Source organism: Pagrus major, chromosome 15, assembly GCF_040436345.1.
Source record: "Pagrus major chromosome 15, Pma_NU_1.0".
In the NCBI taxonomy this organism is placed as follows: Eukaryota; Metazoa; Chordata; class Actinopteri; order Spariformes; family Sparidae; genus Pagrus; species Pagrus major.
Window position 1 is genome coordinate 11,596,433 of NC_133229.1, and position 18,425 is coordinate 11,614,857.

An 18,425-nucleotide genomic window follows, 5' to 3' on the forward strand; every position below is an offset into this window, starting at 1 on the left:
TATCTCACTAAAATGAAAGAAAATTGATCTTTTGAGTTCGCTTTGGTGTCTTTTTTCGGCGCAAATGGGGAAAAAAAATCAACTCCAATGACACAGTATAGGCGACAGACAGGAGAACAAATACGGCACCACTGCTCTGTAAGGTGGGTCACAACCCGAGATGGAATTAATGAGCAAGTATCGCACCTGCTTACAAGGAGCAGGCAGGGGTTGAAAAGGTGGACATCTGATGCTGGAGACACACCTGCTCCTCTCATTTTCTACATGATTGTTATTTGAAGCATCACAAGGCGCTGGGTGTTAGTTGGACAAAAACTCCATCTCTGTGATTTCTGACCTCCTTTGTTGAGCCATCTCGCAAGATTCAAAGATGTCTATAAGGAAGTAATCCTGCGATGTGTAGGGCAGCATCGTCACGTTTCATGTGTCGAAGGCTTTTAAAACAGCTCCTTCTGCGACTAAAAGAGACAAAGGAACAATCAGACACTGTGAGCAAGCGTGCTCCCGGGCTCCCACATTCCCTTTGGAAGGCACACCGCAGCCTTTCATCTCTGCTCCACTCTCTGTCTCTATCCTCTCATCTTTCTGCTTTATGTTCTGCTTTCTGAGCAGAGTTCGAGTTCAAACACTGGGGACCAGTTTAAATACTGGAGGTTCCCACTGCAGTGCTCCAGTGAACTAGAGCATATAGTGAAACATAAAAAGCTCCGGCTTTCGCTCATTTCCCCTCCTTTTTTTTAGGTTGTTAGCTTCACATTTATATGAATAGCCTCCCCTTTTCTTTTAATTAAAGCATATTAACGACTGTGTTGTTACACTGAATGTTAAGCTTTAATGTGAGCCTATTAAAGCCCAGGAGAGAGGTAGATGGATGCAGAAGGACACAAACCTAGAACATGATATTCCAGCACTTTTGTGACATCCACCGATGTACTGATCAATACATGAAAAAAAAGCAAAATAAATGAAAGGAAGGAGGATGCACCTGGGTCGATAGCCTTGCAGGTGATTGAGAGGAAATGGGAGCCTGGTCGTGCCTTGTGTGCATGTGTGTTTACATCATGTGCACATTTGTGGTTACGCTTAAGACCCAATGGTTGCACTGCACTCGTGTATTGAGAATGTGACAGTCTTTTCTTGTGGGATATCTCATGGCTACACTGGTATCGACTCTTGTTCGAGTCCTCTACAGGAAGTATTTTTCAGGAGAACAGGAGCTCTTTGCTGCGAGCAGGCCTTTAAGTCCATCAATAGTGAGTAGTGCAGAAACAGCAGAGACACAGAAAACCCCCGGTGAGATCCACAAACACCAACAACAGAGACGATGTTTGAGACAAAAGCAAAAATCCGCTTTCCACACTCCAAAAAGTGAAACACGTGCTTAATCAATCATTTTAATCATTAATTCGATGCGAGCACATTACACTCGTGCTTCCACAAATACAATTATGTGGATTAGGTAAGAAGACATAATCTGCTGTTCAATCCTCATTACTATGGTGATTAATCCACACTGATTACCTCATTTTAATTAACATAATGAGATACTCAAAATACCCACTCTGCCAAACAGTGAGGGTGATCTTTGGTTATGTTTTATTGTTGTGTGTGTGCATGCATATGTGTGTGTGTGTGTGTGTGTGGGAAGTGTTCTACCTGGCTGGCAGGGACGGTCCGCCGGTTGAAATTAGATTACACAATCACAAACGTCCCAATCAGGGCTCATGCATATTTCATCCCCCCCTGCCTGGCTTTCATAATTACTTAATTAATTCCCAGCTCTGAAGAGATAGGCCAGCGCTAATCCCCCAGCCTCCCTGGGGGCTTCCCGGGACTGCTATAGATGTCCGGTCCCAGGATGCACTGCAGCAAAATAGAGGGAGACATCCTGAACAGTTGTGCGGACTGTAACCATGGAGTTAAATCTGCTCTCTTAGGAGGCCTCGCTCCGTTCTCCTCCTCCTCCTGAATGTAGGTTGGGATTCAGGATTCCCAGTGAAGATCTCAGTTGGGGTTTGGTACAGGCAAAGCGTTTCCATCCCACTGTGAGAAACACCCAGCGCCTGCACTCCTTATGTGCAGAGAGAACAGATTTCTGACTGATCTGACTGGCGGAAAAATAGGGAGACGTACCTACTTGTGCTACGTGCAACATGTGCTCAGCCTGTTTTCGCTCGGCTTCTTCTTCATCTCTTGCTCTTTTCAGCAGAGTACGTCTCATGCACTCAGTTTGAACTGGAGGCAGATAAGGAAACAAAAGGGAAGCTTTTCTTGCACACTCCCACATAGCAGCGTAATTGAATATGCCATGAATATCCAGCAAGGAACCCAATTTAAACTTCTATTTTGCGCCTTTTCCAGTCTGCTTTGATATTAACTATGTCAGCTTATGTTGTAGGAGTTAATGACTTTTAATTCTAAAGGAGGAGAAAAAAGCTGTGAGCCACATCGGCGAGAGTGAGTAAGCTGAATCCAAGTTCTGTGGGACAGAAAAACGACTAATACTAACAGTCATAAGCTGCACGGCATTCAGTCCCTTTGGATTTTAATGTAAAGTCTAATGAACCAGATTCCTCCTGGACCACGAGCTACTTAATCGCTGATGAATGAATATAAGCAAACATGGCAACACTTATTTAATCACACCTCCACATCCTCCGTGGTCTTGGCAAAATAGCATCTATTACTGGAATTATGTTGACCCAATATGAGGGAGATCGCGGCCTCTCTCCCCTCGTTCCCATTTGAAAAATGTTCTGTCACTTAACAGGCTGTAATTAGTAATTATCTGAAGATTCAAATAATTTCTTTCTGAGCACTTTACTAATGAATTACATGTCCACTGAGAGACGAAATCACTGCTGCTGAGGCCGTGTGTCCACAGTGTGCAGAGGAACTGGTCGCCCGCTGCTGCTGCTGCTGCTGCTGCTGCTGCTGCTGCTGCTGCTGCTGTGCCGTCCCCACAGCGACCGAGAGTTTCCACAAAGACAGAGTGAGATAGGAAGGAGAAGCAGATTTAAAACACTCCAATCAATCAGTGATTCGACTCTAGGCTAAATCCACGTTGATAATTAGCCAATCAGAGCAGGTTGGGCGGTGGGAGCTTGCCAGGCAGGTGCCTGGAGGCCCTTGGGGGACCTGAACTGTCTCTTCCCTTCATTAACTCCCCTCGTCCTCTCCCCTTGTCCGCCTGATCCTGCGAGCAGCCGGGGCTGCTGGGTAATTCAGTCTCCAGTCTCTGAGGTGACCCCACGCCGCAGGGCTGAGGGAGCTGAGGATACAACACTTCTTTTTAACCTCTCTCTGACTCCCTTTTTCTCTGTTTCCAGGACCGTTGCTGCTGCCTGTTGTTGGCTCTTTGTTATCGGAGTTGTGCTCAGATGGTCTAAAGACCATCAACTTTTTATTTCTCCCCGACCTTCCACCCATTATTTAGATATGGAGGGCAAAGAAAAAGATTGTAGCTCTTTTGTATTTTTATCTGCCTTCGTCTCTCTATGTCTGTCTGCCATTTCGTCTGTCCGTCTGTGCAGAAATGCAATTTCCTCCCATCTCACTGTTTGCAGCTCTTTATGGCCCCTTTATTGCCGTTCTTAGCTGATTGCTCATATTTATTTACAACGAATGCAGTTATGAGGTACGGCTGTGAATGCAGTGGGCATATAAATGCAACACTCATCTCCTGTTAGCTCATTAGAATGTATTGCATAGCTTCCATCTGAAAAGTTTTTGTTTTTTCTTTTTGTCTTCACGACTGCAATTTTTTAACCTCCCAGGATCCTCTCTTAGATTAAGATTGTCAGAATCAGTAGCTTTGTTCCAGAAAAAAAAAGTGCCTAGAAACACGGAGGGCCTTTAAAGATGAGATACAGTCTTTAATATGTGTCAAAAACTGAGTTGTCATAATAACCAACTTTAATAAGGGATGTGCAGAGATCCTTGTCTCGCAGAATCCCACCCACCTACGCATGCACGCACACATGCACACACAGTAATCAGTATGATTTCACATTATGGTTTTGCACATGGCCATTAAAGCTGAGTTACAATGTGATTATTGCCTGTGACAAATGAAGAGGTTATATTCAAACTATTAAACAGCTCATAGCTTTTGATAGGAGACATATATGATCAGTTAAGGTGCTTCAGGCAGAGAAATGCCGTCCGTCCGTCTGTATTTTCCTTCCTTTTCCTTTTCTCACTCTCTCTCACTCAAACACAAATGATAGATATATTTATATATTTTTGAATTATGTTAATCTGCAGTTTTTTGAAGTTGGGGACAAAAGAATGCGGCAAACAATATCATCAATTGTTCTCTCTCCCACATAAATGTGAATACAAACGTCCCTATTTGTGTGCACAAACGCAAAGACATGCACACACAGCCAGTCAGAAAGTGTTTTTTCTGCTTAATCTGTAGGTTCTGAAGTGCTACGAAACACAACATCAATTGAAATGATAATTCTGAAATGATTGCTTTTGCTGTAGTAAAATGAGCACACCGGATGGAGGATTGTGCTCCCCTGAAAGCTGCACAGGAACACCACGAGTGCCTCTTTTGAGAATATGTATCTGTCAATACACAAACGCAGGTGAAATGACAGAAGGCGCGCGACGTGCACGCGCACACTCACCGATGACAGGTGCGGTACGCTTCATCGAGCAGCCTCGGTTACTGACAGATTGTGGCAGGTGAGCAGGTCTAAGCAAAGCGACGACTGTCACCTTTAATCTCCCAAATGCACATGCATGCACACACACAAACACACACACATACATGCATACTCCCGCCGCCACCAGTGGAACTACAATATTTTCTGCTCCACACCCTGCATGTCTGATTGCTATCCTGTCTGCTGGGGACCGGGACTACCCCAGGGGGAAGCAGAGTAGAGCCAGTGACTAAACCGATCTACTGCTCCCTGGAGACCCACACCCAAAGAGCTGCTGCCGCCGTCCCATCTCATCCAGCCACGGCCCAGGCAGGCTCCTGCAGGGCACGCTTTAATGACTTCCTCTCGCCTTCCCCTCTCTGCATTTAGGTGTGGCTGCCATCTAAAAGGAGTGAGGGGGGGGGGGGGAGACAGATAGATTAGCATATCAGGGGTGCAGATTAGTGCTCTGTGGTGTGTACATGTACTGACAGAGGGTGGTAATGAGAAAAAAAGGACCTCCCTCCCCCAGACCGAATCCCATCCCCTGGTTAAACAGAGGGAGTTCAAATGGAACCACAGATAGAGACGCAGGGCCTCTTTATCTGCTCTTTACAGGTATACAGAGTGACCGTGTTTTTTTTCTCCATTTTAGGCTCAACAGTCAGATGCACCGTAAGGGATTAATGCGATTAAAGTGCCAGGCAACCAAAACAGGAATACTCTCTTTGTGGCTGTAGTTGTGTTTTTTTCTATGATGTGATCATTTTATTCCAACAAAAAGACTCTTTCTTATTTCTTTCCTCAATGTTCTCCTTTATATCTTGTTCTCAGTGAGCTCCCTGCTGGTTGGGTTGATTTTGGCCCCCGTCCAGCTGATCCAGCACTGCCCAGTACCACCAAGCGAGAGGCCCGGGCTCCGTGTCAGTTGCGATACGAGAGCCTGACCGCTGGTGCCCTGTCTCTGCCGCAGGGCCGAAGAGCTCCTTACCCCCATGGATTTTTCATTTGTGGATCTTGCAGAATCAATGCTCTGTTTTTGCCTTCCCAGACAGGGACCATGGATCAGCATTTTCTTTCGCCACTCCTCATCTCTTCGTGCTTCTTTCCCTCTCTGTGTGCACCTGTATGTGTTTCTTATTTTCCTTAACCTTTTCTATGAACCACATACTCATTTTGCCATTGCTTTATCTCGCTCCTCTTCCTCTACCCCCCTTTTATTTTTGCACATTTCTGCCAAGTGGTACCAACAGTCGAAGAATGAGACTCACATTCAGTGCATGTTCTTCTAAACCTGATCAGCCAACCAGCAGGGTATTCAAACACGGAGGTATTTATTTATGTAGACAAATTTCTGTCTCTGGAGATGTTCACAGCTCAGCAAAGGTCTGGAGGATGCTAGAATAGCTGCAGATTCACAGAAAGCTGGGGAAAGTAGGCCAGGAGTCCCTCTTTGACAAACTAAATTGTTTGAACTGTTCTCTAAAGCACAGCGAGGGGCAGTTTCAGAGCCTCGCGTCTCCACCTGTTCTCAGTTGGATGAGTTTGGTGCCAGGTATTTTTCCACCACAAACCATGGGGCCTTGATCCTCACACACTTTTAGGTAGGTACAAGTCATTATTACCTATGATGCACTTGACTATGACAATGCAGTGTAACTGGGAGTCTAGCTGAGTCTTGCTACTTTAAGGACTTCACTGCACACAATGTAAATGGTTCCTCTATTGTGCTCCCTCCCTTCTGCTGTCCAGTGAACCATTGGAAGCACATAACGAGCCAAATATCACACTTCCACAGTGGCAGAGTGGAGAAGTGAAAGGTAAAGCTTTATGAAACTAGCTTTACAAATGCAAGATGCTCAACGCAATCAACGGAATAAATGTTGGCAATGTATGTTTCTGCAAACCAGGGATATGTTGAAACTTTACATTGTGTTATGTTCAATTTTCAATGTTATGTTGTTTTATGGTAAGGCCATCCTCATCAGAAGACCACCATAAAGATTGACTGTGTAAGCAGCTTATGACAACTCATATGTATGTTTCTTGTTAGGCGGTGACCTCTAGTGGCTATAGTTGTTAAGTTAGCAAAGGAGGAAGTCAGGCAAAGCAGTGTAAAGAGTAATCAAGTCCATGTAGGGAGGTGGTCAGAGTTGGATAGTTGGATTAAACAAGCACAGGACTTTCACCCAGGAGACCGCTGTTCATGTCCAGTGTGACACCAAAAGTTATTTTAACTGAATAATGTAGTAAACATCACCTATATGATATCACCTACATATTGTAACTGAAGTCACATACATTCGTAACTTAAATAACTTAAGTAACCTAGTTATCTAGTTTTCTTACCTAAACCTAACCAAGTAGTTTTCTTAACTAAACCCAACAAAACTGTGCCGGTCTGACATGGGAGTCACTGGCAGGCATTCACAAGAGCAAGTCTTTAGAGTTACCAAATATCACGTTTTGGCTTCCGCACACAAGGCTGGAGAATCTCCTGATGTCCCATAAAAACTATCTGGTGGTTTTCATGCTTCCAAATATGTTGATACATATGGAACAATCAAATTTCACATTGCAGAAACCTACAATGCCAACATTTTATTCTGTGGAGTGGGCTGGTCACTACACAAGCACAAGATGGAAACAATAATTGCATTCTCACCACAGTCTGAGACAAATACTCCCTGCAGACATTTGGGTCAGTTAATTGGAATTTCACTAAGTGCCAACGAGCCATCATGTAAGGCACTGGGTTTATGCTGGCCGCTGTTCATATTGTGCTGCATTAGGAAGTGAAAACCTCCCACACTGCTCTAATTACCAGTCTCTAGACAGTTTGGGAGGCATTGTGTTGGCTATCAAAGAAAAGAACTGTTGGGATGAATGTACAATTAGAAGAAGCTGTCTGTTTTAATAAACGTGATACATATTTTATTAATATAAATGTAACACAACTGAGCGCGCTGTGATCACTGTGTTTTGCATTGCTGTTTTATGTTTCATGTCTCTGCGACTGCACAAGTTTTAGGTGCATATGCCATCATTCCTCTGGAGTCACAGCAATACCAACAGTACACAGTGACCTTTCAAATGCTGCAATAGAAAAGATATTGAACCGCAAAGAAAAATGTGGGAAAGACAGTAAAGAGCGTGTCCACTGTCCCATCTCAGCAAAAGAGGGAGTTCAGGTTTGCTGGTCGCATCAGTGAAGAGAAGGCACACAACGACAGATGAGTTTGTGCAATTGGATGACTTCATTCAGGCTTAAAGGGACAGTTCACCCCCAGAAAAGAAAATATATATTCTTCTCCTCATGTGTAGTGCTAGTTCTATCTAGATCGTTTTACTGTGAGTTGCAGAGTGTTGGAGATATTGACTGTAGAGATGTCTGCTGTCTGTTGAATATAACTATATAACGAGATGGCACTCATTTGACACTTAGTTAGCTAGCCTCTCGACCATGAGTGGATGCACGTTTCCCTCTGGTGATACATGTGGCAGGTGTAGGTTGGTAGAAAGAAAATAGTTCCTACATGAAACTATTCATAACAGGGTCTGTTGTCTGTCAGTGCCAGTGCCATCTAGTTCCATTATACTGGAGAGAAGGCAGACATCTCTATGACCGATATCTTCAAAACTCGGCAACTCACACCAAAACAATGTAGATGAATGAGTAGCACTGTAGGCAGGAGGAAAAGTATGATTTTTTTATTCTGAGGTGAACTGACCCTTTAAACAGCTGGCAAAGTTTAAAAATACATTCACCTTTACATTGGGTGCTAGTGAGCTAATGAGCGCCTCCTTCCTTGTTCATACTTTGGCTCTGCACCTGGTTGGGATGTGCATATTTTTGTCTTTCCCTATGGTGCAGCCTCTCCCAACATCATGCTCGCTGCCTTCCAACAAACATAACTCCGGATTAGATGCACTTCTCTGGTGACCATTTCGTCATGCGCTTCTGTCATGTCCCGGCAGTTATATGCTACAGCTAGATAACATCAGTGTCCAGCATTATTTCCGACACTCCCTTCTCTGTAGCCAGGGGAAGCGTTAAGGGCAGGCACAAAGCCGAGCAGGGCTAGTTTCACCTCCTCATTCTGCCTCCTCCACCATATATTAAATCCCACCCACTCCCTTGGAGAGCCGAGGGGCCATAAAAAGCACCGCAAGAGAGAGGAAAGGAGGAATCATTACCTGCAATTTATAAACCATTAAGAGCTGTATTAAAAAGCCTGCAATCTAATTCACCCAGCAGTGGGCTCAGGCAACGACGGTGGCTGAGGGGGAGAGGTAGAGTTCATTTAGGCAGTGTATATTGGCCACTAAGGGTGTGTGTGATGTCAATAGGGTCCGTGAGGGGTCACCTCAAGCCGAGGGAGGCGAGCTTACCCTCTGCGCCGATGCCCAAGTCAGCAGAGAGAGGGCGGAGGGGGGAAATGAAGGCTGACAGGCAGAGAGTGAGACTGGGGGAGAGGGGGTGAGAGAGTTGGAGAGATGTGATATTGCTCACTGATCCCTTCTTATCCAGCAGGTCATCTCTTGAAACTAATTGTTATGTGGTTTCACAGCTGTACGGTTCAGACAGGGTACGCTGGTGATATGAAAGTAGAAATGCTTCCTTTCAACCACAAAGACCTCTTGGTGGGAACATTATTACAACCTTATGTTGTGTGGACAAGCACTATTCAACCACACAGAGATTTATTTTCAAATTGTTCAAGACATCTCATCAATTTTCCATTTCATATAATAATCATACACGCACACACACACAAACACACACACACACACACACACACACACACACACACACACACACACACACACACACACACACACATATATTCATATAATCTAGTCTTAAAAATAAAGGCTTGTTGAATTAAATAGTTTTACATGTTGTATATGTCTTGCCAAAGGGTTATATAAGAAAACTGATACCACTTTAACATATGTCAATTAAAAGTGAAGGCTGAACCATGAGAAGTGATGACTGGCTTTCCTTGGCATAAAGACTGGAAGCAGGGTTAATCAGTCAGCCTCCCTGTAAACTCTTAAACCCTGATCCCTTCTTAAGTAGCTTAAATTATGAAAAAAGAAAAAACAGCAATTCATTCCACTGGAGAACATGATATATACATTAAACCTGTTTTTTTTAAAAAACATTCAAGCTTTCTTCCTGATGGTTAGACCTACGTAAGAAGATCCATCGTGTCATGCCTTGATGGCAAATATCAAGCTCATGTAAAACAGCCACCAGTTAGCTTATCTTGGAGTGAACAGACCTACTGGAGGCGTTATTATGGATCCCACTCATGTCCTCGCAAGACCTGCCCTACTCCGTCTGATTGCTGGCTTTGTCGGTTGGGTTCTCTATGCTCAACTCACACTGTTTAATGTCTCAAACATTAGCCCTGGTAATGCCTGTTGTTGGTGGTTTATAAACGGTAGTTTTGCTGGCAAACACCCCGACCTCTTTGGCCTCTCACCCAGTCTTCTGCTGCTCCCGTCGACATGAGCCATCCTCTGTTTCATCACTTCCCATTGTTTCTTTCTTTCTCAATGTTATGTTAATGAAGAAGTTCCCATTAACTCTATATATACACAACTGAATAAACTCATAAGGTTTATGTGTAAGTCTGCATTACTCTAATTTAATCAGACTAAGTGATTTAATTGACACATTTACTCACTGTGATTGCACTAAATTTGACCCTTTAAACTGAACTCGTGTTCATTCAACATTCAAAAAGTACTGAGATTGGATACACAGCTCTACTGGGAACACTATATGAGTTGTTATGAGTGGAAACATTTAAAGTATTCTTGGTTCTCATAAGTGTAGACTGACTGGTTCTGTTTCTGTGACTGCGGTGTTGATACAACATAGTGCGACCAGTATAGACAAGCCTATATTGTCTTTGTAGGGAGAAGGTCAAGAGGGTCAATAACTGTGGCGTTGAGAGCGTCTGCCTGGAGCCCGAGGCCCTCCCTCGCCATATCACAACAACACCACAGTCGATATGCTCCAAATTGAGCCCTCATGCAGAACACTGCGCAAATCGATATTCTTAAAAAGGTTACACGTCAAACTATTAAATACTTTATCGATCCATATGCAATATGTAGTGCTTATATAGAAATCTATAGATATGTTATCCCCGTCTCATGGCTTGGGAGTAAGCAATATCTCTCATTATTTTGATTTCTTACAGTATCACATGGCAAAGTAGGTGTGGGAGAGAGGCAAATAATTCTCATCGAGTTGGCCACATGCCTTGATAACTGCCATTCTTTCTCTTCTCAGAACATCCTGTCAAACTCAATGCCAAAATTTGACAGTTTAATGTTTCAGGCGTTCAGTTTGACATGATGTTCTCTCCCCATACAAAAACAGAAAGAGGGAAGGCGCTATTTAACGGGTCTACCTAACTTATCCCTTATATAAGCTATGTTAAGAATATCTTGGAAAACAGGCTGAACATCCCATTTTGAAGCTATTCATCTGCTTTCTTACGGCTGTCAACGTTCGGAGAGAAAAGTCCTCAGGCTGAGAGGCAGAGACATTCATTGCACTGCTCTCATCAAACCCCACTATCTCGAAACCTAACATTAACTTTTTTTGTTTCACGTCATCCAGCTAAACGGAGCAGCTGCACCAAAGTCACAGAACGTACAATAAACCTGTCACGATCAGTATTAGCAGGGAAAATGGGAAATTAAAAGACAAAAGCAGGTGTTGTTGAAGAAGATTTCTTAGTTTGCCAGGTGTAAATCTGGCAAATGGGGGAGAAAAAGGGGAGCGCGGGAGGAATGGGCGACCAAGATAGATGGATGGGGTGATGTTGAGCATCAAGGTGAGTACGGTACAGCACGCTGGAGCACAGAGGAAAATGCAAGGCGAGGCAAAAAGTCACAAAAGAATCAGGCGCCAGAAAAAGTCAGCTGGCGGTTACAGATGTACCTGAATAAAGTGTTATTACTTGAGATAAAATATAGCTTTGTGATAATGTGTGGGAACAGAAGCACACAAAGTGCAACCCGAGATTCTGTTGCTTCGATCAAAGGTGGAAAAAGTGGGTTTTATGTATAGAAGCATGGATGGCGAATAAGAAAAGAAAAAGTGAGTGGCAGTCTCAGGTTTGATGGCGCTGTTGATAGCCTTTTGGACCATTATGGCAGGAGAAGTTAAGGGGAGCATCATAGGAGGGAGCTGGAATGGAAAATAGTGTGGGTACACAGAAAAAGTACAGGGAGCAGAAATAAGTGACCAGGGGCGGTTATGAATGCACAGTCAATAGAGAGACAGAGAATAGGCAGGAGAGGAAAAATCGAAAAGGGCATAAGAGAGCAAGAGAAAGTGAGCGGGATAGAGAGAAAAGGGAGTGACAGTGAAGAATGGAGGCAGTTAAAGATATCTGCCGAGAGATCTGTTATTACAGAAGGAGGGAGACAAACAGCTCCTTTCTTTTTTTACGCCGAAATAAAGACACTCATCAATTTAAATCGGCAGGGTTCCTGGACCTCACCTTTTCTCTGTCAGACGCCGGGGTGGGGGAAGGTGTGTTTCTCCCTCCTCTTGTCCATTCATCACACGCAGGAAGAAGACACCCCTCCAGGGGCATCCTGGGTAATCTTGCGTGGCCGGAAACGTGGCGATGGCGAGCGGACGTCGGCAGGACCCTTTGTTATTTACTGCTCACTTAGCCCCTCTGCACCCCGACACACACACAATTTATGAGGACAATCGTCGGGCCCGCCGCGCTCCACTGGAGCACTCCCTGATGGATGTACATGGAGCCGGGAGAGAGGGGAGAGAGGGAGGAAAGGAGGGTGAGGAAGACAAAGATTGAGGTTACAGTTTTCATTACTGTAAATTAAACTACTCATGGAGCTTCGTAAGAGGAAACGTCATATCAAAACAAGAGATAATGAAGATCATTTTGTTGTGCAAACAGTACGCCTGGTGTAAAAAGTCATTTTCGGTATGTTAATGGGTGAGGGTGTGAGGTCCCATCCCATGCTAGGAGTGATGTGATCTGAGCTACCTGCTCGTATGTCTTGCGAAATGCCACTGACGCACCAAATGTCACCGGAATGTCAGCAATTCCACTGTCTGTGTTTCCAGCTTTTTACTTCTGTGTATTCATTTCAGCAGATACCTCTCTCCTTCTATGCCTCTCTGCTTCTATCTGCACGTCCCCATACCTCACCTCTGCCGTCCCCGCACTCTGTGCTCTTGCTAAGGCAGCAGGCGTACAGCGCAGTAAGTGTTCGATCATAACAATCCATTAGAATAATCACTGATAACAAGTCCATTTTCATAAAAGAGGCGGGAGAGGGATTAATGAGCTTAACGCTACTTATGTTCCATCCATTTTGTGCTGTAAATCAATAATCCAGTAATAATGTTCTTCAGTGGGGCAACAGAGCCCCAAGAGCAGCATCCTCTCTCTCTTCATGAGTTATTTGAGCTGCCCTGCTCTCTCCTTTGTTCTCTATAAAGTTGCCTTTTGGGACGGCCAGGACCAAACACATATATTTTTAGTCTTTTCAACACAGTCTGGTGTGAAACAACAAGAGGGATTGGTAAGACTCCAAGAGGAAGAGAGAGCGTACAGCAGGGGAGGGAGCGAAGGAGGAAGTAAATGAGGTGAGAGGATGGGGAGAACTTGAAATGCATGGGGGGAGATGAGAGGATGGAGACATATGGAGGTGGTGGAGTACATGATTATAACTCTAACATACAACACTTCTATCTCTTGATCGCTCTGTCTCAAAAACTAGATTACTGTTTATTTGTTGTTTCATTCATTAAATCAATTGCATTCATTTGTCTGACATAATTATTGTTGTCAGTTTCAAAATTGATAGTTTCCCACAAAAGTAAAATAAGAACAGAACCAAAACCAGCCATGAATGCAAGCTCTGGACATTTCAAAATTATCATTCGCATTACAAATAATAGTCTTTCAGTGTTCAAAAAATTGCAAGCCTGTTTGTTGCCATGACTCTACAATTGGAATGTGTGTGTCGATCTCATAAAGACCTAAAGTATGTTCAACATCATAACTGGGTTTTAAGAAAAACAAACAAAAGTCGTTCAAAGGTCACTGTGTGTGTCCTGTAGCTCTGGGAAACAAATGAAGTGCATTTTCTTATTTTAGAATTTTTTTTAAAGCTGATTATTTTGAACATTTTGAAACCAACAGGTTTACGTCATTATTTACTAGAGAACACTTTTCTCTTATTCACTACATTTGCCCATTGCTGGATCAGTGGAATAATGTGAAAGGTCTATTGGTGAACCAAACTTGGACCCATTTTTGCTCCATTGCAGCACCAATGGTCAAAAACTCCACATCACTCCATCCTTCTGTTGTTGATTCTGGCGCCCCCTGTGGACAAAGGCAGTATGAGCGCCATCACCTTATGTAGCAAAGATCTTGCTTGATCCGGCTCATGCATGCATTTTATTTTTGTGAAAAGACAGATGAAGTGAAAGACAGATGCAACATATTAAGATAAAGGAACAACGTTAGCATTTAATGTTTTGCTCCCCATCGGCTCCTGAGAAAAATATCTTGCTAAATGTTCTATGATCCCCTGCTATCTCCAACTGTGTCTATCTTCTGTGTCGCGCTGGGCAACTCAAGTCAAGTCAGTCTTTTTGTGAAGTCCGAGATCACAAATCACAAATTTTGCTTTAGGGGGTTTCACAATCTGTACAGCATATGATCCCCTCTATCCCCTCCTTGCCTAGATTCTCGAGTTGGATAAGAAAAACTTAACAATCAGAATAACAAAATTATAGATATACTAAGAATATGGATCTAGGAGGATGTCAGGTAACTTCAGATGTTGCCAAACAGTGCTGAGTGAAACAACCTCTCTACCATGGAGGCCTGGAAAAAGACATACAAGAACAAAAACTCAAGCACACCAACGACACAGCTAGGAGAAAAGAAACAAACACCGAGTAGGAGAGAGAAACAAGGTCAACATGCACACAAGGGAGAGAGAAAGAGAGAGAGGAGAGGCTGAATCACCTGAAGGACGATCCAAACATCTGAAATGAGGGACCAAGTCAGGGGGGAGAGTCAGAGGTCCCAGGACGGCTGATGGTCCAGCACAGAGAAACCGGAGTGAAAAGAGACTAGGGAGAGAGGTAGAGAAAGAGTTACAACATCTTTCATTAGCAATGAACTTTGGTATTAATTAGTAACAATTAATTTACCACGTTAGGTGTGAAAATATTCTGGCTGTACACGCTTTCTTTCCCCAGTGCTTCTCTGATGTCTGACCTCCCTCTCACTCCTCTCTCTTATTTTCACACCTCAGTGAATTAAGGGTTTAATCAACCCAACAAGAATTGTTGATTGTAGGCAAGTTTGAATAAAGTTTGACAAGGATAAAGTTATTGTTTCTGTAAATGGAGTCTGGTGGCTTTGGAAAGAGCAATAGCGGCTGTTTCTGGTAAAACAAAATGGATCTTACTCTTCAACAAAAAGGTCTCTCTGTAGGGATCCGTTCCATAATAATGGACCAATAATGTTGGATAATGTGGGGCCTTTTTATAAAATCGTTGTCCCCATTACTCACTGAGACATAAAAATATGGAAAAAATAGGGTTCAGGTTGGGATTTATAGAAGTTTTCCTTTAAAGAGCACACTGGCTAACATCGAGACAAGTAAGTACGATCCAGTAATGTGAGATACAGGATGTGACCAAATGTCTTGATGCTGTCAGAGTTTGTCACAAGGGACCCAACTGCAAAACACACAGACAAGAAGGTTGAAAAACTGAAAGTACTTTACTAAAATAAAGCTGAAATCCAAAGTTCAAAATCCAAATTCCAAGCACCAAAAAGGCAGGCAAAGTAAAGTCCAAAAAAACTGAAAGGTAATTAAAAAACTGAAGACAAACTGGAAAGCCATGGGGAACAAATCAGGAACACAGGCAACACACAAGCACCGGAGAACAGACGCAGGACACACAGGCAGCAGATAGAAGCAGGTTAAACACAAGGGGAAGACAGGACCAAGAAACACAGACGAACCAGAAAATATACAGGAGTGATTAACTACCGGGATACAGGTGGGCGGGAAATAAGGGCGGGAAAACAGACAAAGACAAGAATTGGAAAGTAACACACAACACATGGGGATATAAGCTACAAAATTAAACAGGAAAACCAAACCAAAACCCAAACCATGACAGATGCCAGAACAGCTTGTTTAACCACTGACTCAACAAGAATACTGATAAATACATCAAATACATCAGATTATGAGGATTATTAAAGGATGTCCCGGCAGAGGTCAAGAGGACATGACAGCAATCAAATAATTTGCCTTTAAGTTTTAAGCTAACTTATCACACCAGTTTTCCAAACCCATCACCAGAATAAATGTTGGTGGTGTACATTTCAGCAAATGTTTATGTATCATGTATGTACTATATCTTGAAACTACTTTTCTTTATGTTGCAACTGTACTTTTCTTTAGGTTAATTTTTTTAATTTTCTGTTGCAAAATGCAGTGCTTATGGTCTGGTTTGGTTTAGGCACAAAAACCAATTGTTTAGGGTTAGGAAAAGAGCATGTTTTGGCTAAAAATGCCTGTTTTGGTCGCCACAAATACGGCAGGAGATGTCACAAAGTCGTGTTGAAAACTCCTGGTTTCGTTGCCACAAACGCAGCTGGAAATCTAGAAAATATCCAGTGGTGTCGCGCTTACAAATGTTGAAACGCAGCCTTGAACTGTGGTCACTGGCCTGGCAGCCTTTGAGCTTAACTCACCACTAGGGTTGTACCGATCCGATCACGTGACTCGGAAATCGGGGCCGATCACGCCACTGAAGACTCGATCGGGACTCGGACGTTACGACCCGATCAGAGATCGGTTTTATATATATTTATTTAGTCATTATTTGTATTAGATTGTTGATATATGGGCTATTGGTGATTCAAAATAAAAAAAATAAAATGAGTATTTACTACCACCGTTTACGACATGCGCATGCGCAGAAGACCAGCACGCCAGTTTGTTTTGAAGCGGAGTGGCGAGTTGTGGCGCACCATGTCTGCTGTGTGGAAGTATTTTAAAGTGAGTGACGAGAACGATGCAGTTGCAAACTGTCAGATATGTAAATTTGGGATATCGAGGGGTGGTAAAATATAATAAAAAATAAGGGACACCTTGGATAGTTTTCTTCGATCTTTTTAATTTTTTAAATGTATTATAAGAGTATCGGATCGGGACTCGGTATCGGCAGATACTCAAAAATCAAAGGACTCGGACTCGTATCGGGGGCAAAAAACCCTGATCGGAGCATCCCTACTCACCACCGTCCCCTCCTCCAACAGTCAGGTCATAAACATGTAATTTTAACGTGATATGACACTAGTTTTAAAAATGTCAAATGTCAAGGATGTTACATACAAATGTGAACATATCAGTGGTTTACAGAAACATTACCTGCCAACATTTTATTCTGCCGACTGGGCTGCAATTTTCACACAGTATTAGTTCTAATTCATGTCATGAGCCAAAGACAGAATTGTTTACTATTTGTCTGAATTTTGTTCCAGCCAGAGTAATGGAGGATGGCAGGATGTAAGGCCATGCTCTATTCTGATTGGAGGGGACGAGGGCAGAGCTGGATGGCGCACAGGGTCCAAACAGCCTCCCGTAGCCCCAGCTGGCGGCGTCCCCTCTTCTCTATCCCTGCTCTGGTTGCTCACATCCCCATGATGCCCTGAGAGAGCGATAACAGAGAGCGAGTTGGCAAACTCTACTGCCCATGTGCCAACGCCAAGCCCCGACACTGCACTGCCTGCCTCAGCAACAATCTCTGCAACAGCATTTAGAACAGGAGGTAATAGCCCACAACATATCCTGACGCTGCATATATTCAGATAATGAAGGCGGTTTTGAATGAAATGGCAACAGATCGACATCTCCCTCTGTCTTTTTACCTGATTTGAAAAGTCATTTGGCAGCTGAGGATACAGCAGATCTCTTCTGCTGGAGCATCGCCGTCAGGTCCGTATGTGTTTCGGCTGACGCAGCCCCTACAGTCCTCAGGTGCCATGTTTACTATCAAGCAGAGAAAGAATGAAGATGTTATACAAGGATGCAGCATTCTCAGGTGGAAATACACACATCTCCGCCCTCAAAACCACTACCTTAACACATTATGCACATCAAGTTTAAATCCTATTACATAACAACATAATGGGCAGGAATCTAAGACGTGGTGTTTTGTAGGGATTTACAGTATATTACAGATGGAGCAACTTAAGAGTGCAGCATAAGTTCAGCAGTCCCTGATGAGATGAGGATAAGAGAGTAGTAGTAAGAATGAAGAAACACCACCGGCCATCTGCATGTGTTATTAAACTGCCCATCGCCTCGCACTAAATCCCAACGGTGGGAATGAATCCAGCAATCAAAGCGCATATGGCCTGCGACTGGTGCCTGAATTATCCTTCAAATGTAGGTTAATGAATTCAGGAGCAGGCTGTGCTCATAAGCATCATATCTTTAACGGGCTGACAGACACACCTGCCAATCTGTGGCAGGGGCTCTCTGCAGGGGGAGAAGGGGGGTCAAGGTGTGTGTTTTGGAGGGGTAAGCATCGATCGGCGCCTCCTGAAGTGAACTCTGTTGGGTGACAGCACCACCAGACGCCGGGACACCCAGGGTTAGTCCATTCATCAGAGAGCATCAGGAGCTAATGAAACACACTGAGAGAGTGATTAA

General features: G+C 43.6%; 1 protein-coding gene across 1 annotated transcript in view; it reads right to left on the reverse strand.

Moving 5' to 3' along the window:
- Positions 1–17,754, reverse strand: part of unc5b (unc-5 netrin receptor B) — an 83,836-nt gene extending 66,082 nt beyond the window's left edge. Inside the window, exon 1 of the mRNA XM_073482330.1 lies at positions 17,639–17,754. Within this exon, the coding sequence (XP_073338431.1) occupies positions 17,639–17,754 (116 nt within the window). The remainder of the gene's footprint in view (positions 1–17,638) is intronic.
- Positions 17,755–18,425: the final 671 nt, after the last annotated feature.